General features: G+C 45.5%; 1 protein-coding gene across 21 annotated transcripts in view; it reads left to right on the top strand.

Moving 5' to 3' along the window:
- Positions 1-22,687, top strand: part of LOC139582975 (afadin-like) — a 123,930-nt gene that overhangs the window by 89,403 nt on the left and 11,840 nt on the right. For all 21 annotated transcript variants that reach the window (XM_071413504.1, XM_071413515.1, XM_071413513.1 and 18 more), the window contains 9 exons: positions 199-302; positions 2,172-2,252; positions 14,246-14,311; positions 14,449-14,522; positions 15,693-15,811; positions 16,430-16,630; positions 19,798-19,889; positions 20,430-20,615; positions 20,805-21,968. In XM_071413504.1, coding sequence (XP_071269605.1) covers positions 199-302; positions 2,172-2,252; positions 14,246-14,311; positions 14,449-14,522; positions 15,693-15,811; positions 16,430-16,630; positions 19,798-19,889; positions 20,430-20,615; positions 20,805-21,968 — 2,087 coding nt within the window. The remainder of the gene's footprint in view (positions 1-198; positions 303-2,171; positions 2,253-14,245; positions 14,312-14,448; positions 14,523-15,692; positions 15,812-16,429; positions 16,631-19,797; positions 19,890-20,429; positions 20,616-20,804; positions 21,969-22,687) is intronic.

Consider the following 22,687-nt stretch of genomic DNA (forward strand, 5'->3'; position numbering starts at 1 on the left):
GTCTAGAAGACTGGAGAGCTGTTTGCGCCTGTCCTTATCATTGTGTTTGCTTATGAGAGAGAGGGAGGTGTATTCCAAGAGCAGTTTGTGCTACCGTGTCACTGTAGTCTCAGATCTGTACTAAGTAATAGATTACTTCTAAGATTAATAGAAGTAATAAAAGAAGATGACTGTGATTTTCTCTTGTGTCCTGTGCAGGATTCTGTCGACTAACCCCTCACCCGCGCTCCCCTGGGACCTGGACCATCCACTTTGAAGGAGCCGACTGCGACAGCCACTTCTTTGCAGACAACTCCGACCTGGTAGGTGTCCCACAGGCCGTTACAACTGTAGGGGTGTATGCAAGCCAAAGACCATTTTCTTTGAGCTGTATGGTCATGCAGAGTAGTGGCTAGTAGTCATGACCATGCAGACTGTCCTTGTACAATAGCCACCATAGTGCTGAGTCACTGATAAGTGCAGAGGAATAGGCTGCTGCTTTGAACGGTTTATGATGCTTAAATATGTTTGTTACTCACCATGTATGTTTGTGACAATGTTTTGACACGGCTCCTGCTATATGTAACGACCGTATGGACAGCCTTAATGTCCCATACTGCTCACATACTGCGGTCACGTAAGCGCTGCTCTACCCTAACACACTCACTCACTTACTCACTCACTCACTCACTCCTGCTCGATTTCAGTCAACACCAATTACACCACAGAGGCCAATTAGTGAACAGAGGGCTGTGGAACAGCAGCAAATGATATCCTTCTCCTCACACTAATCACACAAAACCCCCTCAAATCCACCGCTTCCTATATAATTGCCCTGTTTTTCCCCAAGCTCTCCTTTTTCATGCTTTAAACCCCAGGTCAGCTCAGGGTGGGCGTCAGCCCCCACAGTAGTGACGGGACCGGGCAGAGGGAGGGAGCAAGGGGAGGGCATCCAAACCGTTTAAACACCGCCGAGGTTCTGATTAATGGCTTCTTGGTTGTGTGCCAGGAACCCCCGCCTCATGTTACCACCGCCTTGCTCCAGAATCACTACTGTAGTGTTCCATGGTGTTCTCCTATTAACAGCCATTACAGGGTTAATCAGACACACGAGACACACAGGGGATCCCTGATGAGGAGAACAATCGGGTGTATTCATTTGTTGGATTCCGTTGCAAAAAAAACTTTTGTCGGTTCCACAACGTTTTCTCGTTTTGCTGCAGAAACTGTTTATTCCAAACAGACAAAATGTTTTTCAATGGAATTAAACTATGAAATACACCCCAGGTGTCTGTAGGTTTCCCTGATCACTAGTCCAGACAGGAGGTGTAACTGTAGCTAGCCTAGTGCAGTCAGACTTTTTAGAAGAGCGGCTGTGGTCCTAAAACCCAGGAAGCTCGCTCGCTCTCTCTGGAAAAACTCTCATTGGCAGGTGTTTATGAGTTAGTCTCTTAACTGCAGAATTGCTATTGCCTGAATGAATGCATTGTTTCCTCATTGTAGCCAGCTGACCCCTGCATCACCATTGCCCTGCCCCTCTAGCACTTGGTGAATCACTCCAATGGCATTCAGAAAGACTTGTTCTGCACCACATCACACGATGAGAAATGCGACCACAGCCCTGTTACTTAATGTGGCTTTGTGTCCACTCTCCCTTTCTCGTTGTCTCTGAACTATGCGGCAGTATAGAACAGCTCTTCAGCTGAGAGAAGAGTTGTTTGTGTCTTTGGGGCTGTTGAGTGTCAATGTGTTCAGTGCCAAAGGGAGGAGAGGCTGTCTGTCTCTGTGCCTCTTTGTGTGGGAAGCACTGCTCTCTCGCTTTCACTCTCTCTCCCTCCCTCTCCCGCCCTGCTTCCAGGCAGCCCTCCTTTTTAAATGAGCCCATTGAGAGCCTCTGGAGCCAAGCGCATATGGCTTTCATTCTTGACTCCTCTCCAGCACCCGTTTCTCGCTGCGGTCACCCCAACCCAGCGCTCTCTCTGTATGACGACCCTGCTCTGCTCTGTCTATCCCCCTGCTTCCTCCTCCAGAGCCTCATTCTGCCGGAGGAGCGTCCCAGAGAGACAGCTCAGAGTCCTTTAGAAGCCTGACTGACCAGCTGACCGGATCCCACCGCTGATGCCAACTGCACTCCAGCTACTCCAGTTGATAGATTTTTCCTAAGCTAAAATTGCTGTCTCTTCTCGTTGCAGCAAATGCGGAAGGAACCGGAAGTTGTGACGGTCACCCTGAAGAAGCACAATGGCATGGGCCTCAGCATTGTGGCTGCCAAGGTAAGACATCTCTTAATCGTGTCCTTTAGTATTTAGGCTGAAAGGTTTTTGACACACTAGTACTCCTGGAAGACGTTTGTGACTTCCTGACTGGAAGGGAAGTGCTATCTGAGCGATGTGAAACAGACTCTACAGAAACAAGCCAGAAACATTGAGTTACATTTGTTGTACATTACGTCCATGCTTGAGCAGACTTACTGCCTAGTGAACAAATAAATAATCAAAAATAAGCCCTTATCTCAGCCGTTGTCAAGAGGCCTGCCTGCTGTTGCCTCGGGTGTGTCCTCATTTTCGGGTCAACAACAATGCCAGTGGAACATGCTGTTTCTAGCCATGTGGATGGATGTAAGAGCCTTACATTATCCTGCTTTAACTCTGGATAATGATGGGATGCCAGAAGAGATATCGGCAGAGCAGGCAGCTTTTTGTTGATAGTGTGTGTGATGAAGCGACTGTCATGGTTCCTCTACCTGCAGAGTTAGCTCGGCTGTTCTGTCTGACCTCAGCACTCTGAGGGATGTTTTTTACTGAAACAGATCGCTCTTTGTTTTTCTGTCCGTCTGTATGGCAAACATTCAAATTGGAAGTCAAAACAGCAGTAAGCAAATTTGTCTCCCGACTGACAGTTTCAGCCGTCCCTGGTCCTAACCATCATGTCCTAGTGTTGGAGGAAGCAGAGCAGGCAGGGGGGAACCTGTTGTTTTCACACACCGTGGTTTCCCTCACCTTTTGGTCCGACTGTGCTAACGACTTACAGTAATAGGTTCTTTAACTAAAGCGTCATCATTTGCAGTGGTGAATTAGTTAGTTAACATAGAACTCAGGCGGTGTTGGCCTGGGTACTGACCTGCAGCTGGCCCAGTTTTAGCCCAGTTCTGACCCGGTTTGGTCTGTGTGGGTAATGTGAGTGTGTCTGGGGTCTTACTGGGCTGCCAGAAGACTGGGCGTCTGAGAGGAAGAGGTGGTGAATAAAGGAGGGAAAGGGGGGGGCCTTCGTGAACTGTTTATTTTCAAAGCAAAGTTCTGGAGTTTGAGGTGGCCACATCCCCTGTGTTTTTACTGCTATTTTCAACCTGAGGTGGTGTGCAAGACAAGAAAGACGGATGGGGGGAGAGTGGCGGGAGGGAAGGAGAGGGAAATGGGAGGGGAGGAAGGAAGGCACAAGGCAGACTGGGGAAGCAAGGGAATGAGAAAAAAACAGAGTAATGATATATTTGCCTGGTGCAGAACACACAGCTGGGAAGTGCTCTGAAAGTTTACCCAAACTGTTGCAGAGTAGCAGGGGCTAGCGCTGGTGGACTGGTTACGTAACAGTCTGGATATGGTAATTCCTACTCCGGCTAGCTGCTGATATTTGCCGTATGGGTCCAACAGTAGGATGTAGAGCTATCTTTCACTCACTGCTCCACACCTAGTCTCTCCTCCTTCGTTAGCTGTTTTGTTCTCTGCGAGTACTTCTGGGCTGTGATCTGCCCCTTGTTGCCTGAGCTCGAGCCGGTGCTAGCCGAGTGGGAACTATCTTCACCATGTGGTTCTCTGTGGTCGGGAGGAGGGACCAGTCCAAGCTGGTAAGTCTCTATGCTGACTTCTCTTGGAAACAAGGTTTTTAAGCATGCCTTGTATGGTGTGAATGTGTGGAGGTGTTGGCAGGACCGCAGCAGGAGAGGAGGAGGAGGGTGTGAAGACACAGGAAACGGAGCTCCAGTATATGCTTCTGTTCTACTTGCTGTGACCTTCCAGATCTGACACCTTGGTGGTCTTTTGCTCAAGTTGACTTCTCAGTGGGAGTTCAATCTTTCACAGTTGCTCGTTTACAATGTGTGAGACTGTAAATAAACGTCCAGCGCGGACCGGTTCTTCACGTTGATATATGACCCACTATGTAAGGGACCTAAGACCGCTCGTCTCTACGAGCTGTTTCCCCTGTTACGGGGTGCTGCAATGCACACACACAGGCCAGAACTTCAACACAAGGACAAGAGCTTGGTTTTTAGTCTGTTTTGAAGATGCTGGTACAATAGTGATGGAACCGTAGAAGCTGCTAGAAGCTGCTTTACAATGGCTAGCTGGTTGAATACAAACCCTGTGGTCTCCCTTCTGTACAGCAGGTTTCCCAAACTCGGTCCTGGGGACCCCCCCCCTGGGTGCACGTTTTGGTTTTAGCGTTGTTCCCGCCGCTTTGTGAACGACTGTTTTTAATGACTTAATTAGAGCTGCTGTGTGTGTGTGTCCTGCAACCTAAACACATCCTTTCTGACAGACAGAGAGGTGCATGTTATTAAATGACAAAATGAAAGACTTGAATAGCATCGAAGGAATGAGCGAGAGATGGATTGTACAAAATACCCCGTTCTGACCCAGAACCATGTCTGTTAAGACCCTGTTTAATAGAAAAGCACATGAAGCACCTTGCAGCCTCTAACCATCACCACCACACACCCCCAGACAGAGGGGCGAAGACACAGCTCTGTGTGGTCTCCACTAACCCAAGCAAGCAGGGCAAAGCCCCCCACCCCCCTCCGCCGCACAGACACAGGCGTCTGACTCAACAGTGAGGGAAGCACACTGGAATCATTTAGACCACAGCCACATGTCAAGACGTTCCCCTCTGCTATTAGTTGATTATCAGATTAGTGTGGTGCCGAACTGTGTACTGTGAAGTGTTTAATATGGGGTCACGCAGTGTCTGTCACAGAGGTGGCCCAGTGTGCTGAGAGCTCATTCTGATGATGGAACTGTCTGACCCACTTGACCTCAGATCCAAGGAAACATTCTCTTTGCTCAATTCAACGTCATCACAGACAGACCGTTCTTCTCGAGGGAAAAATAAGACGTCTCAGTCGTGTGAGATTGTGCTGCTACTAGTTCCTTGCTCCTCCTGTCTCCAGTCAGATTACGTCGCCTTTAAGAATGAAGTGTATTGATGGAGCTATTTCCACCTCGGTATGGAGGTCAGATTGACCACCTTGGAGCTGTGGACAAATTGACTTGAGACAGAGATTTGTGTGTGTATATTACAAACTCCCTCAGGACTCCAGTCCACCAAACTATTGTCTCCTGTGTTAAACCCCCGTGGCAGGAAACTGTAGACCATAGTATGGCTTTGAGATATATGCAGGAATGTACACACACACATATACACCAGGGTTTCCGTTAGCCGGCAATTGACTTAAATAAAAATGCAGATAAATAAAACTGTTGCCGGCCAAAATAACTGAGGGGGGAAAAAATCCCATAGAATTTTTTTAACATTTTTTTTACTCATTGATGGAAATACATTTGACGTCATCCTTATCGGTCTATAGGTGAATTAGCATAATTGAGTGGAATTAAATTGTGTTTAGTCATCATGTATCTTATTTATCCAGCCCAGCTATCACGCGCACAGCATACAGCATTAGGGAACCCCTATTTTCAGTGGGGTTTCTCCCTGCAGCTCGTCAGCTGGTTTCTGTGCTCTTATCAGCTCGTTCATTGCGCAACAATTCTAAATGCTATCGCTTGTTGAACTGTTTCGGTGCACGACATTTTCAGGACCGAGAAACCAGGAACATGCTCATTGCTCACATGGAGCACTCCAAACAAAAGACAATGGAAAAAACGGACAACTCTCTTATGGTTATGAAATTAAGTAAAACTAGTTTCTCACAAGTGTAGCAGGTTGTGAACTCTGCAAACAACGTTTCCACTCCGAGAATGAAGAACTGTAGATGACTAATACATGCATTAACAGAAATGAATGTAACAATTTTTTTCGCTTTGTCCTTATGTGGTATTGTGTGTAGATTGATGAGGAAAATGTTTAGTTTGATCCATTTTAGAATAAGGCTGTAACGTAACAAAATGTGGAAAAAGTCAAGCGGTCTGAATACTTTCCGAAAGCACTGTATGAAATGGGCAATTGATACACATTTTTAATAAAAGGCCAAACAATTCACACAATTAAACAATGAATGTGCAAGAATTTGTGGAAGACAGTTGAGCCATTCTGGATAGAGGCTCTCCTACAGTGTATCTTTGCCACACACCTCTTGTCTCAATTGTTTTGAAGTTATACTGAAGACACGTTATCTTCAGACATATTTCAGATGCTTTTCACTGACAGCCGCAACTCAATAATCAGCTAGGCCTGTTTCCACGCGCGCTGCACAAATGGCGTGCTTCCCAAATGGGCATAGGCATACGAGCTTATGATTTGAAACATTTCAGTAATTTTCTTTTAATAGCTAATGATCCTTGATTCCTTTTTGACTTAAGTCATGCTTTCTGGTGAAGTATTTTATTTTTGTATAGACAGGAGTAATTATATCATTTTGGCAAATTTATTTCCATTTACTTCCCTATTGGACCCGCCGCTATTGGCATTTTCCGGCACCACATTTTCCTAACGGAAACTCTTGACATATACACAAAAACAAACATAGTATGATTGCCGGTTCAGTGCAAAAGGACAGTTGTGTGGCCGAGTCTGATGCCTTGGCTCCAAATTCCTATAGAGCAGAACTGGGTTACAGGGCACTCATGGCAGGGCGGGACAGGAGAGCTGTTTGTGACTTACAGCCAACACATTCATCTGATTGGAGTAAAGTTTATTCACTACTGTACATCTGAACTGCTTTCCCCTTGAACAGTGGGCACCAATCTGAACTGAGTCCACATTTCTCCTCATGTAAGTGGTCAACTGTTATGTGGATAAAAGTTAAACATTTTATCAACTTGTTGTAATGGCTCTCCATGTTTGTTATAAGGCACATCTATTTGTAGTATGTCAAAGCTTCTAAATCCATTAAAGGTGATGTTGCTGTGTGTGTGTACAGATGTGATATGTGTCTGGATTGTGCTAGGACTGTGTCCTTACTGGACCCTACCATCACAGTGGAAATGTGCTCAGCCTCAGATCATAACACCCGGTGAACTGAGCAGCTATTACAACGTAAGGGGGTCATTTCCCCTGCCCACCCTGTTTACCATATGGTCTGCTGTTAGTGGTGCAAGTCAACACACTTAGGACAACATTTTCTGTCTGTAAAATAGCTCTTGCAGTGTGCAAAATTGTGGCGCTCTTTCCAAGCACAACCATAACATTGAAATAGATGGAATGCATTTAGGCACTTTGGAATACTGCAGCTTGCCAGTCATCTTCTTGCATCGTTTCTATTGGATTTCAATTGTAAAGAGCTTGGATCTCTCCTCTGAACATGCTGTCTACAGTCTCTGAGACGTGACTAGACGTGTTAGAGCTGTATAGCACTCTGTAATAGTTTCCTTTGAGGCTCTCGCAGCCCCAGCTGTCTGGCTCCAATCCCCAGGTGTGATGTGTGCCACGCTCTGACTCCACACACAACTCCCCTCAGCATCGGGCGAGGCGTGTAGCGCGACTTCAACTCGACACGTCCAACACCCTCCGACAACCTGATAGTTAACAACAGCATCGTAGCTAGCTACACATGAGCTCACCATAATGTTACATTGCGTCAACTTCCTCTCCTTTACTAAAATAAATGTTAGGGTCTTTAGGTGTTTTAGGGAAGGAGGAAGGGAGGTTTTAGTGAGAGCGGTGGGATACACGTTGGATGAATGGGTATTATACCACCTTTAGGCAGGTATAAATACTACCCAGCATTCTACTACACTAGCCAGCCCTCGTACTTAAAAACGGTAGCAATTAGAGCTCTCGTTAAAGCACTGCGGCGTTTTATTAATGGACTTTATAGACTTCTGTTACATATGTTTTGCCAGGCTGAGCCTATGAACTTTGTCGGGCTGATAGGCAAAGGCGGGGTAGGGGAGCCCTGATGCTTCTCGCTCAATTCAATTTGCTTTATTGGCATGACGTAACAATGTACATATTGCCAAAGCTTACTTTGGAGATTTACAATATTAACATAATCTTAAATATTGTCAGCTGGACAACAATAAGCAAAGGTCAAAATAACCATACATTGAACAATTGCATAGGTTGTGCAGGTTTGTTGTAATGGTCTGCCAACCCCACAGCTCTCTGCGCCTATACTCATCAGAGAGGTCTTTGAAACACTGTAATTGTTTTAGATTTTTGACATTTTGTCTTGAAATACAGCTCTGTCTCGGGTTCAGCTGGGGTGCAGTGGTTGCAGAGCCTTTCCTTTACAGGGAGCCAAGTTTTCCTGCGTCTAACCTTCTCAATGGCAAGGCTGTGCTCACTGAGCCTGTACTTTGTCAAGGTTTAGTAACCATGGTCAAATAGTTTGCCATGCTACACTATACGGGCCAGATAGCACTACATTTTGTTTGTGCTTGTTTTTCCCAATAAGTCATGTAGTTTTGTTTTGACTGTGTTGTAATTTGGTTTATACTGATTGATTGGATGTTCTGGTCCTTGCATGCTGACTACGTCGTGTGCGCGAGCGTTGCAAAATATATTTAGAAATCTGTTATTCAATTATTGCACCCACACTGCTCGTGTGCGTCAAGGAGCGTCTGCATTGCCAAGGGCTAAAATAGAAGTCTATTTCTATTCTATTTCTGACGCAGATCGCACAAAGTCCTGCCTCTCCCATCTCCTCATTGGTTTATAGAAGCAGGTACCCACGTGCCATCTCCTCATTGGTTATACCCACGTGGGTGATTGAAAGACAACTGCTGCCGGTTGTCGTGGCAATATCAAGTTTAGATGCCAATCACCATATAAGTTCAAAGATGAAAAAGTCTGGAAGGAGGAGAGATGACTAGAAACGATTCGGTTGACCGTTTTATGTGTGGATTAATTGTCGGAGTAGAGGACCTTGTGCATTTCAGGTAAAATAACGACTCAATGTTTATATCCCAGGACAAATTAGCTAGCAAGTGCACGCTAACTAGCTAAATTTCCATAAATGTTTAATGCTTTTCGACCTGTCCCCAAATTAATGTCATTGGTTCAGAGTTTGTTTTGATATTTTAACCTGCGTGTTGTGATCGCGTTTGGTGTAGGGGTCAAAATACATTTATGCACGATGGCGCACGCGCGCAGCAGGTTTGGGTTCCGTGTAAAATAGAAATGGGTTCTATTTGTGACGCTCAACGTGTTGCAAGTCCTGCCTCTCCAATCTTCTCATTGGTGTTTAGGAGCATATACCCATGTGGGTGATTGAAAGATGAACTGTCATATAAAGTCCAAACAAGAAAAAGAAGCCTGAAGGAAGGAGGAGAGCTGATAAAACGGTAAACCGAATTCCTTTCTCATCTGTGGATTAATTGTCGGACTAGAGGACCTTGTGCATTTCAGGTAAAATAACAACCCAATGTTTATATCCAAGGACACATTTAGCTAGCAACAGCAAGATAGCTAGCTAAATTGCCATAAATGTTTCATGCTTTTCGACCTGTCCCCAAATTAATATAATTGGTTCAGAGTTTGTTTTGATATTTCAACCTGCGTGTCCTGATTGCTTCTGGTGTGGGTGAACAAAATCAATGTGCACACGCGTGTCCGGTTTGGTCAGCATGTTAGGCTTCAGTGTGTTAGTAAAACAGGTTTGTGAACTCAGGACCAGCTGGATGAGCGAACTCTTTTCTTTGCTCAGCTCTTGCAGGGCATTGCAGGGCTTGGTAATGATATGAGTGGGGGTCACAGTATTTTAGATGTTTCCAAAACTGAATTGCTCTTTTTATATTATTATTATTATTAGTGGATATTGGCCTAATTCTGCCCTGCATGCATTGTTTGTAGTTTTCCTCTGGACATGTAGGAGAATCTTACCGCACTCTGTATGCAGGGTTTCAATGGGGTGTTTGTCCCATTGGTTGAAATCTTGTTTTGCAAGTGGACCCCACACCTATCTGCCATAAAGTGCAATTGGTTCAATGACACATTTTAATTAAATTTGAATATTTTTTTTAATGGCATAGAATGCCCTGCATGCTTTCTTTCTGTTCATTCACTGCCTCGTTAAAGTGGGGGTGTAAATGTTGTGCTTATTAAGGAAGTTTAGAACTCTTACATTTATAATGCTACAGAAAACCTTCCCCGGGTTACTGTTCATACACATGCCTCTGTAATTGTTAGGGTCAAATGTATCTCCGTTCTTAAAGATTGGGGCTATAAATCCTTGATTCCAGATGTCAGGGAAATAACCTACGCTCAGGATCAAATTAAACAGTTTCAATATAGCCATTTGAAATGTCTCTGTCGGTTAGAACTACCATTTTCCTCACATCACTCCTTGATGTAAAGGCCTTAATCTAGAACAGCGGTGGGATCATGGGGAAATGCAGTGGGGTCGCCAAAAGTATTCAGACACGCGTTCACACACACACGCGCATTCCCAGGTTTGTTTGTCCCCTGTGGCAGTAACTTATGACTTGCACCCTGGTTCTCTCACTACGCCCAGTCTCTTGCCCCCATCCAAATGTGAGCTGTAGTAAGATTTTCCTCTTGTAGGACAATAAACATGAATCTGTAACAGCCTGGCAGAGGGCCAGTAGTCCTGACCTGTGTAAGGGGACCCCCTCTTATGTGTGAGCGGGACCATTGGGTCCCCCGGGAGGACGGGTGGCCCTCTGGAATGTCCCCCTCCGGGCTCAGGTGACATCCCTCTAGGAGGAGTCCATGCCACAGCTCCAGTGTCTGCACTGTTCGTAATCAAACACACACACCTACGCCAGATGAACGACTTCCACCACAGTGCCAGACTGAACAGATTGACGTATTTAGTCTATCTGAAGGTATCTCTTATTGCAGGGGTGTCAAACTCATTCCATGGAGGGCCTAGTGTCTGCTGGTTTTTGGTTTTTCCTTTCAATTAAGACCTAGATAACTGTTGGGGGTGTGGGTAGTGGAGGGCTGGATGGGTGCTTCTGATGGTCTATTGTGGTGTAAATAGCCAGGCTTTCTCAGGCGGATTCTGTTTCTGCGTTTCCTCACCGCTACTGTGGCTGAATACTGTGCTAGGCTTCCTTAACCACAGATCTCGCTCCCTCTTTCTCTCTCTCTCTACTCTTCAGATCCTCTGTCTTTACATTCTTTGCGTTAGCATCCAAATAAGGCATCAATGTAAGGAGTGTGACAGTCGAATCCTCTGGTGTACATTTCAGTGGTTGTTTTGGCAGCTCTTCACAACGCCCATCAAACGCTTTGAGGAATAAACAGATGTTCAGACAGCAGGCGGCTGTCCAAACCTCTCCCCAAGCTTTAGTGTCGACCGCCAGCCTTTCTCAGCTGACCACCACACATCAGACTTAAAACAACAGCGTGTCGCATCCACAGCAGCCTTCGTGTGAGATGGCCAATGGGCCCACACATGGGTGGCTTTTCCTGGTCAAACCCCCCAATCCCGGTTCTCGTGTTTGACATGTGTATTGTTAGCACCTCCAGCTGAAGTTCATCTCTACCCACAATCCCCTGCTACTCTCTCTGTTAGGGGTCACTAGGGCCCACCACGCATCCTTTATGTTGACCAGCGTCGAGGTGTTACTGCGCAGACTCTAATGTCGAGGGTCTTATTGTGAGTCACTACACTTGAATAGGGGAGGAAGTAATAAGGTAGTGTGGAACTGGTGCTGTGGAAGAGCAGGACCACCAGGCAGGCTGTGCTGTGTGGCGGTAGCTATCTGCTGCACCTTCTAGAGGAATGTGTTGTTGACCATGGAGGAGAGCAGTGCTGTGATCTCCCTCCCTGGTCTGGCTGTTGTCTCTCTGGTGCTGGTTCCCTTGAATTGAATGAAGGAGTTAATGTTTTACTTCAGAGACTAACATTGTTCTCAACAACACACACTCATAGTGGCTGGTGGGCAAGTTCTCTGTCGAGCTCATTTGATTTCTGTTGCGTAGGTTCCTTCAGACAAGCATGTTGTTGAATTGTGTTACACAAAGTTCGTAAGGAGCAATTGTTTTCGGTGGGGTTCTTGAGTTAGAGCACCGCCTGTATCTATTATCTAGCCTGCTGTGTTTGTACAGGTGAAAGCTCTTTCTACAATTGTCTGGTATTATTGGGCTGTAGATCCATGTGAACAGGGCCCTCGTGTTATTTTGAGAACAAGACAGTACTGTTCCAGGCAGCTCAATGTGATCTTTACCTGATCTGCCCCAAATATTACAGCTGGCTCTGGCCCAGGATTTCCTTTAGGAAAATTTGACTCCGGACATTTGACCGACAACCTTTTTCATTTACTGGACATTCGATACATTTACCAGACCCATATGTATTGGGCACACAACCTGATTAGGGAGTCCACCCACCGTGCTCAGAATGACAGAAATCACATTTAGAATACGGTCATTCATATTAACAGAACATGCGTTTCGCGGATGCAACAACGTGTGGTCCTTTTACCAAATTCTGATGTGCACTTTGAACCTGCGCTTAAATATGTTAACTGTCCAGATGTACTTTTTCCTCTGCTAACAAGACGAATAACAAAGAGCAAAATCACTAGTTTATGTCAGTCTACTATAGTAGTAAAGTTTAGGCTACCTATTCTATTGGTCAGCTTGTCGAGAACGAAATAGCCTATTTCAAACAGACTCTGGGACAGTTGTTGGACGATAGATCCCACATTTATCCAGCCAATAGGTCTAGCCTGATGCAACCGATCACAACGTTTAGCTTAAAATGTTGATCAACTAGTATTTCTTCACATTATAAGCGCAGCAATGCGCACAAGGCAGTAGGCTACGCACAAATGTACATTCAGTAATGCAATTAACGGGAAAACAGTTATCAAAATGAATACGGCCTCCAACTCATTGCAAAGTGGTGTGTGTGACGCGCTGATGAAGCCTGCCTTAATTTTGCAGTTTTTGATGCAGCGTTCAAACTGGGAACTCGTAAATCTCAGACTTCAGTGCGTTCAAGACAACTAGGTACTGGGGGGGAAAACTAGCTTTGACTGGGGGAAAAAATATTTTGAATGGTCATCCAACTTGGAATTCCAACTTGGGCCTCTTTCTAGAGCTCCGACCTGAAGATCACTGACGTCATGATTTGACCTTTCCGAGATTTGATTTGACCTTTCCGAATCTGACAGATTTTCAATTCAAAGGCTCTGTATCTGTATGCTGTACGCGTGATGAATAAGATACATAACGAATATACTGTAGACGCGCCAATTTAATTCCACAAAATTATTTAAATTAACCTATAGGCCAATAAGCTTGAACAGTCAAATGTATTTTCATCGACTGGTATTTCCATCAAGGAATAGGCTAAAAAGCATTATTACGCAATGGGATTTTTTGTTATTTTCCCGGACAATTGGCCGATAGCAATTTTATCAGCTTTAAAAAAAAGAAATGTATGGACAAAAGCTGGCAATTACCTGCTAACTGGAATCTTGCCTGTCTGGGCATGCCATATTGGGTAGTTACCTTTGGAGAGCTCAGCCATGGGAAAATACCTTTTTCATCATGGTAGATACATTTTTAGTCCACTCTCCTAAAACACTGACTCGCAGGAGTTCTTCCACACTACTCTAGGATTGTATTTCAGTTGGATGCTAGTGAAATTATTTAGGTTAACCGGTTGTAACCGGTATGAAGTGATTTATTTTAGTTTGGGCAGAGGGATTTGGGGAATCCCCTTGTAGTTTTCCTGTGTTTTAAATGTGGTGATGCTTAAAGGGAACCTGAACTGGTTGAAGGGGCTAGTCAGAACAGCAGATGGCATGGATCATGTCAAGCCACCTTTGGCCTCGTCTCATGTAGCCTCAAAATTAGTACCATGTTTGTTTTTGTCGATTTAATATAAATTGTCCTGCTCAGGGTCTCTAGACTCCAGATGAATAGTTTCATTTAGTTGGCAGTTCACTGCAGACAGATGCCTCCACACAGTGCTACAGTAGCTGTGTGATTTATTGAGGAATTGTGCTGCTACGTTAACACTAAATGGTCTCTGTTTATTGTCAACAATGTTCTACCAGGTCAGCTGATCAGCATCCGCTCCACAGTAGCATTTGTCACAACAGAACACTATGGGCCACGTGTTCGGACTGTCTGGCTTGTGAAGTGATGTTCCCTTCTGTCTGTCTTTCTCAAGGGTGCTGGACAGGACAAGCTCGGGATCTACATCAAGTCTGTTGTGAAGGGAGGTGCGGCTGAAGTGGTGAGGGTTTTAGATCATGCCAACTCCATACAGAATGACCTCATCTAGATTGAGTCACAATGTTGCTATAATATGACTTCTCTCTCCTTCCCTCTCTCTCCTCTGTGTGCGTGTTACATTTGTTTTTGTGTGTTTAGGACGGTCGTCTGGCTGCAGGGGACCAGCTGCTGAGTGTGGATGGCCGCAGCCTGGTGGGCCTCTCCCAGGAGAGGTAATGCCTCAAACTTCCCTGACCCGCCTCGCCCCGGGTCACTCCCCAACACAACACCAATTGGACCTTGTGTACAGAACAACCTGGGTTTAGGAGTGGAATAGGACACGTAATGTCCTGCTGTTATCCTTATAAAGCGCTGAAGAGTGGAGAAACCAAGATGAAACTGATACTAGAACATCAAGGCCAATTTGATACAAAGAGCTCTTTCAGTAGCAGCAGTCACACCATAAAGTAAATTAGCTCAATCGCGTAGAACAAGCAGAGACCTTATCTACAGTGCACTGACTTACAATGACCTCCACTCTGTTTATGTTGGGTCTAGTAGTAATGAATAGTTTATCCTTGGTTCACACCTCTCTCAGATTAGTTAGAGCGTTGGGTTAGAGCTTTGGCCCAGTAACTGAAAGGTCGCTAGTTCGAATCACCGAGCCGACAAGGGGGAAACTCTTGTCTGTGCCCTTGAGCAAGGCACTTAACCCTAATTGCTTGGTAATGGCTGACCCTGACCGTTACCCCACTCTCTGAGGGTGTCTCGGGGAGTGTTGGGATATGCAAAAAAACACATTTCCATTTCATACATGATTGTAATACATACTTGTACATAGGATAAATATAAGCACCCACCATAAATTATATCCTTTCAGACAAACACGCACAAATCTTTTGGGCATGTTCTTTTGGTTTCCAAATGCCAAAACAGTTGAGGCTCAGTGCTCAATCTATAACATTGTCGTCTATTCTCGTAGGAAAAAAAGATGGACGTTTAAAATCTAATTGCCACGTTGATTTAAAAGCATACGGCTCATTACACTTTTATATCTGCTCTTAAACTGACGACAGAATCTGGTCCAAATCTTGGATTTATTGATGGCTTTGAGAAGTTAGTGTGTGTGTTTCTGCCAATGACTAACCACAAGGCTTGAGCACCAAACAGACAGTCGAAAACTGTTGGGAAATGAACTTCTTCTAAATGCGATTGCATATGGAGAATGCCATTCCTGATACAGTTATGTGAACGCCTGGTCTGCCAATGGAAGTCTCATAAACATCAGTCCTAGGTACTGCCACGATGAAAAACTATAACTTCGGCATATTTGATTTGTTCTGTTGCGTTCAGTCATCTCCCCAGTCCAATGTATTCTGAATCCCATTAACATCTCTTCTCAGGGCTGCAGAGTTGATGACGAGGACAGGCTCTGTGGTAACACTGGAAGTGGCCAAACAGGGTGCTATCTACCACGGCCTGGCCACACTCCTCAACCAGCCTTCTCCTATGATGCCCAGAGGTAAGGGTCTGCTAGGACAACGGGGGCACTGCTGTTAACTATGGTCGCTGGTAAAAAAGTCATTCACTATATAGGGAATTTGGTGCCATTTCCGATGCAGACAATGTCCCTCCTTGTTGTCCCCAGTAATGGTCTGGAGTCAGAGGAAAGCCGGGGTTTGACTAAGTAGATAATGAGGGTTTGGACCAAACTTAGCAGTTGGCATTAGGGCTCCAGATTCCATGAAATGTCAGAAGCAAAAGTCCACTTTGTTTTGTTTTCAACATTCAGCCTCTAGACTTCTGTGGTATTGGAGCGAGACGGTTGTAGTTTATGGGGCGTTGGCTAGCTGGTAGTGTTTGTACTGAGAATGTGAATGATAGTTAACAATGTCCATTGTACATGTACTGTCTGCTGTGGTTGGCTCATTAAGGGGCAGCAGGTAGCCAAGTTGGGCCAGTAACCGAAAGGTTGCTGGAATCTAGATCGAATCCCCGAGCTGACAAGGTAAAAATCTGTCGTTCTGCCCCTGAACAAGGCAGTTAACCCACTGTTCCTAGGCCGTCATTGTAAATAAGAATTTGTTCTTAACTGACTTGCCTAGTTAAATAAAAATGATCTTTCTCCTTTTCCTCTCAGCGTTACAAGGAGGGCGTGATAAGAACGGTAAACTGAGACCAAAGAGTGAAGGCTTTGAACTGTACAACAACTCGGTCCAGAACGGCTCTCCAGAGAGCCCCCAGGCCGACTGGCAGGCCTACCCAGAACCAAAGAAGTTGAGCGGGGAGGAGAGACTACTGAAGAACCGGGCCGACCACCGCTCCAGCCCCAACGTGGCCAGTGAGTAGATGGGCGATTTCCAGCGTTATGGACATTAGATTTGCATGCAAAATTAAGAAAATATAATTCACTTTTGCTGTGTGAATATAGCACCCATTGGGGGGAGTGCATACCCCAAAAAGTGGACTTGTTAATATTGAAATGTTGTATGTTTTTCTTTTATTTATGTTTTGTGGTTTGGAGAAGAAGAAAAAAACGATATATATATATATATATATCCATTTCAAGTAACATCCATTTTTATTTATATATAAATAAAAATCACGTGTTAGAAAAATTAAGCAAATAAGAAGTATTATGGATGTTACTTGAAATGGACAAGCATTTTGGGGAGACTGAACATATTAGCAAAAGTCTGAGTTTGCTTTAGGTCAAATCATGGATTGCCATTTCGAAGGAAAGGCTTGGCTGGACACAAAAACAATCAAATTAATATTGTCATTTCTATTATTACTTTAGAGAGGAAAAACAACCCTTATGGATGTTACACCCTCCGTTGTGGACATTAGAGTCTGAAATAGACATTCAAATCTTATAAAGATTTCTTGATCCGAATCTATCATAACGTGTTGTCATAGTACAGGGGTGTCCAACTCTTTTTGCCCCGGGGGGCTGCATTCAGTCTTCAAAGAGGTCCGGAGGGCCACACTGAAAATTGGTTGTATTTCCTTGTCGTCAATATTTGCAATACATAGTCCTCTGTCAATCATTTCTGGAATTGTGGATGCTCCCTGGCTGTCTTGTGATTATTAGCGAGCTGGACAGTCAAGAAACGGTATGTATGTAGGACCATTATCATTCCTAAACAGTTTCCAGTTGGTTTAGTCATTTTGAAGTATATTGAGTTTGTTTCAGTTAAATGTTTTACATTTTTACTCAAACCACCCGCGGGCTGGATTGGACTCCCTAGTGGGCCGGATCCGTATGTTTGACACCCCTGGCATAGTACTTTAGGCTTGAATAATTACAGGTAGCCTTATACAAGGCCAGACACCACACCCTAACAGGTAATTCTCTCTTTATATACAGTACCAGTCAAAAGTTTGGACACACCTACTCATTCAAGGGTTTTTCTTTATTTGACTTTTTCTACATTGTAGAATAATAGTGAAGACATCAACTAGGAAATAACACATGGAATCAGGTAGTAACCCAAAAAGTGTTAAACAATTCAAAATATATTGTAGATTTTAGATTCTTCAAAGTAGCCACCCTTTGCCTTTGACTGCTTTGCACACTCTTAGCATTCTCTCAACCAGCTTAACCTAGAATGCTTTTCCAACAGTCTTGAAGGGGTTCCCACATATGCTGAGCACTTGTTGGCTGCTTTTCCTTCTCTCTGCGGTCCAACTCATCCCAAACCATCTCAATTGGGTTGAGGTCCGTGATTGTGGAGGCCAGGTCATCTGATGCAGCATTCCATCACTCTCCTTCTTGGTCAAATAGCACTTACACAGCCTGAAGGTGTGTTGGGTCATTGTCCTGTTGAAAAGGAAATGATAGTCCCAGATGCGATGGTGTATCGCTGCAGAATGCTGTGGTAGCCATGCTGGTTAAGTGTGCCTTGAATTCTAAATAAATCACAGACTGTGTCACCAGCAAAGCACCATCACACCACCACCTCCATGCTTCACGGTGGGAACTACATATGCGTTCACCTACTCTGCATCTCACAAAGACACGGCGGTTGGAACCAAAAATCTCAAACTTGGACACATCAGACCAAAGGACCAAGTCTCTTTAATTGTATTTATTTTTACCAAATAGGGCCATCTTCTGTATACTACCCTGTCACAACACAACTGGTTGTCTCAAACGCATTAAGGAAAGAAATTCTACAAATTAACTTTTAACAAGGCACACCTGTTAATTGAAATGCATTCCAGGTGACTACCGCATGAAGCTGGTTGAGAGTGTGCAAAGCTGTCATCAAGGCAAAGGGTGGCTACTTTGAAGAATCTAAAATATATTTGTATTTGTTTAACACTTTTTTGGTTACTACTTGATTCCATATGTGTTGTTTTAATAGTTTTGATGTCTTCACTATTATTCTACAATGTAGAAAATAGTAAAAATAAAGAAAAACCCTGGCCTGAGTAGGTGTGTCCAAACTTTTGACTGGAACTGTATATCGACTTTTCTGGACACTGGATGTATTTTTGGGGGTTTCATTTGAAAAAGACACTATACTGCCATGTATGAGAAATGTATTTCAGCATACATTTTCCAAGAGAATCTTAGCTAGAACACATTTTCAAGATATCACCAATTCCTTCAGTAAACGTCTGAAGAATACGTCCCAGAACAAGCACACGATGTGGTGAATGCACAAGCTTCGGGAGCTTAAGATATGATACATCGATGTCCATCACATCCACAACCGTTATGGATGTTACGGATATCATAACGCTGGAAAAGGATACTGATAATGACAAGAGAAACCAATTATAAACCATATAAAACCTTGATGAAAGTTTGCTTTACAGAGAATGTTTCAATAGGATTTTTTGGGATGTTACGTTACCTGTCCCAGTCAGCCACTATCTTTACAAGACTGTAGAACACGCAAATAAAACTCAAGGCAGTTAAATTTGTCTGTCTTGCTTCATTAATATTTTGCCATAACTAACACTGGGGGACAGCTGTGAGTGGAAAAACAAGCTCTGTGAGCCCTTTCTAAAAGCCATGAAATATGATTGACTGGAAAGTATTAATTGAGACTTGGCCACCGTCTCTGTAATCATAAAAATGCATGCAATTTCCTACCTAAACTTTTCAAATAGACTCCAACACATGGACCTTTGTGCTGGGCTGGAACAAAAACCTCCAAACCCCATAGCTCTCCAGGGCAAGAGATGGTGAATGGCAGGTTGGCATTTATTGTCATGAATCTTGCCCTGGAGGCGGCTCTGCAGAGTGGTTACTAGCTAGCACAGCCACAAAGTCATAAAATCTCATTTTTAACCCTAATGCCTAACCTTATATTAAGACCAAAAAGCAAATGGCCAATCTAGATGAAATCACTAAGTTCTGCCTCACTAAGTTCTGCACGATTCATGACAATAAATGTCAACCTGCTGGTGAATGGTGATCACTGGAGTAGTGTGTGTGTGTGACCACTGAGTTAGTGTCTGCTCAGCTCTGACTACCTGGTGTTTTTCCTCCAGACCAGAGTCAGAGTCCAGGAGGAAATGCCGTCTACCCAGGAGGACCTGGGACAAAGATCACCTCCGTCTCCACGGGCAACCTGTGTGCTGATGTGAGTAACCACAGCAACACCACCAGTCAGAGGAATGTCGCCGTAACATATCTCCCTGAGGAGAAGGTCTACTCTGTCTCAGTTATGAGACCAGACCACACCAAGACATTACCAGTCACACAACTGGACAAGACGATACATTATTGCAGCATTCCCTGTGTTAAATCCGTTCTTCTCAGCTCTCACAATCAAAACAATAACCAAGATTACTAAGAGTCATTATCGGTGGTAAAATCACAACGTTCCAGCGTAACTGAAAATAGCTTTATCTATTGTTCCCCCTGTAATAAATCTGCATCAGCTCTCCAACCTCTATCACTGATTAGCTACCAGTGGTGTGGTGTTCGTGTGCTGCCTCTCCCACATTCTTATCCTGTCAACAAACAATGGTCTCCCTGAGCACAGGACCCCACCGCCATCTGCTACCGTTAATAACACTGATGCCGGAAATCTGCACCGTGACCACGAGCGTTTTGTCTAGTTTATCCCACGTCTCGTGGTGTATGTTCTAATAGTAGTCCCCTTTTTCCTTTTCTATAGGACGAGCCCTCTCCACCTCGTCCCGAGGCCTACCCAATCCCCACTCAGACCTACCCCAGGGAATACTTCACCATCCCAGCCTCCAAGTCTACAGACCGGATGGGCCCTGCCGCGGGGCAGTTATACGCTGACGACAGGGGCCCTCCTGGCTCCATGGAAGACCACAACAGCAGCATGGCCATGCAGGTGGGCACACGGGCAAAGGAATCATGCAGAAATGTTTTGTCTGAATAGCGTCTCTCATAATATCAAATACTATACCTGCATGTTGTTCATTTACACATGTACTAGGTGTATACGATGGTGTAAAAGTGCTGTGCTGCTCTTGCACTGTGTTAATGTTTGTGTATGTGATTGCTGTGTCTGTCCTCTCAGCGGATGGGCCACTCTCAGGAGGAGCTGTGTGACCTCCCGGGGGGCTACCCTCCAGCCACCCTGCGTCCTGAGGACCTGGTCCACCTGCAGCAGCAGCAGCAGAGAGAGGCTGACTACCAGCGAGGCAGTGGGGAACACTGGGTTAACCACCACCAGGTCTCCTCCTCCGTGGAGTCCTCCACCTCCAGCCAGGAGCACCTCAACTACTCCTCCAACAAGACCCAGAGTAACCACAAGAGTGGCCCGGGACGCTGGAAGACCCCTGGCCCCATCGCCCCGCACCCAGGCCCCGTGGCTCAGGCCACACGCACAGACCTCCCTCCCCCTCCACCGCCCCCTCCCCTTGTACACTACCAGGACTTTGATTCCCAGCCCGACCTGCCCCTACCCCCTCCTCCCTCGGCCTCCCAGCAGCAGGCAGCAGCCGCCGACCGCAAGAAGCGCGAGGAGCAGCAGCGCTGGTATGAGAAGGAGAAAGCCCGGTTAGAGGAGGAGAGGGAGAGGAAGAGGAGGGAACAGGAGAGGAAGCTGGGACAGGTCCGTAACCCATCCATGCCTTTAGCCCACAACAACAACCAACATGGGGGCACACTCCCCCCTCCCACACAGCACTATCAGATGCCCCCTCCCCAGTCCCCCATGCCAATGCAGCAGGTGCCCTTGCCCTACTTCCCCCCCCAGGCCCAACAGCAGCCCCAGCAGCAGCCCCCCAGGCCTGAGAAACTGTCCACTCTGCCCAGAGTGACGACCCTGCCCCCTCAGGGTAACCCAATGGACACAGTGATCAGAGAGCTGCTCCCCCAGCAGCAGCCCCGCACCATCGAGCGCCGAGACCTGCAGTACATCACCATCAGCAAGGCGGAGCTGTCCTCCAGCGACAGCCTGTCCCCAGACCCCTGGAAGAGGGACGCCCGGGAGAAGCTGGAGAAGCAGCAGCAGCTGCACATCGTAGACCTGCTGGACAGGGAGATCCAGGACCTGCAGGCCAAGCCGGAGCGTACGGCTGAGGAGAGCGACCGGCTCAGGAAGCTGATGCTGGAGTGGCAGTTCCAGAAGAGACTGCAGGAGTCCAAGCAGAGTGATGAGGAAGATGAGGAGGACGACGACGAGGACGTGGACACCATGATGATCATGCAGCGGCTGGAGGCGGAGAAGAGAGCAAGGGTGAGCTGCCCTGGAGAGCAGGGGTCTAGTGTAGCACACGGGAGAACATGGAGAAGGTACGCTACGCTATAGAGAATCATACAGCACATCAGGGAGGTAAAGTGTATGGAGGAAGACTAGTGGCCCAAGATGTTCAGTGCTGAGATCATTAGAATCACAGACTCATCATTGATTACAGTTGACCCATTTATAAATTACCTGAGCTCTATGAACATTTTGAGCCACTTGACTCACAGGGCATGACATTTCTCATGCCAAGGAAGGGCCAGCCATGGGCCAAGCAGGGTAGTGGGAAAATAGGAAATGGAACTGGGCTTAAAGGGATACTTCAGAATTTTGGCAATGAAGCCCTTTATCTACTTCTCCAGAGTCAGATAAACTCGTGGACACCATTGTATGTCTCTGTGTGCAGTTTGAAGGGAGTTGCTAACTAGTGTTAGCGCAATTGATAACAATTTCTACCTGGCGTTAGTGAAATTGCTTACTAGCGTTAGCGCAATGACTGGAAGTCTGTGGTAACTGTCAGCATGCTAGTAGATACCATAGACCTCCAGGCATTGCGCTAACACTAGTTAGCATTGGCTCGCGAAACTACCATCAGACTGGATGCAGATCACATAAAAACAGTCCATCAGTTCATCCGACTCTGTAAAGTAGAAAAAGGGCTTCATTGCCATTATCCTAAAGTATCCCTTCAATGGGTACAGAGTAGGATATGC

Source organism: Salvelinus alpinus, chromosome 8 (genome assembly GCF_045679555.1).
Source record: "Salvelinus alpinus chromosome 8, SLU_Salpinus.1, whole genome shotgun sequence".
NCBI lineage: Eukaryota > Metazoa > Chordata > Actinopteri > Salmoniformes > Salmonidae > Salvelinus > Salvelinus alpinus.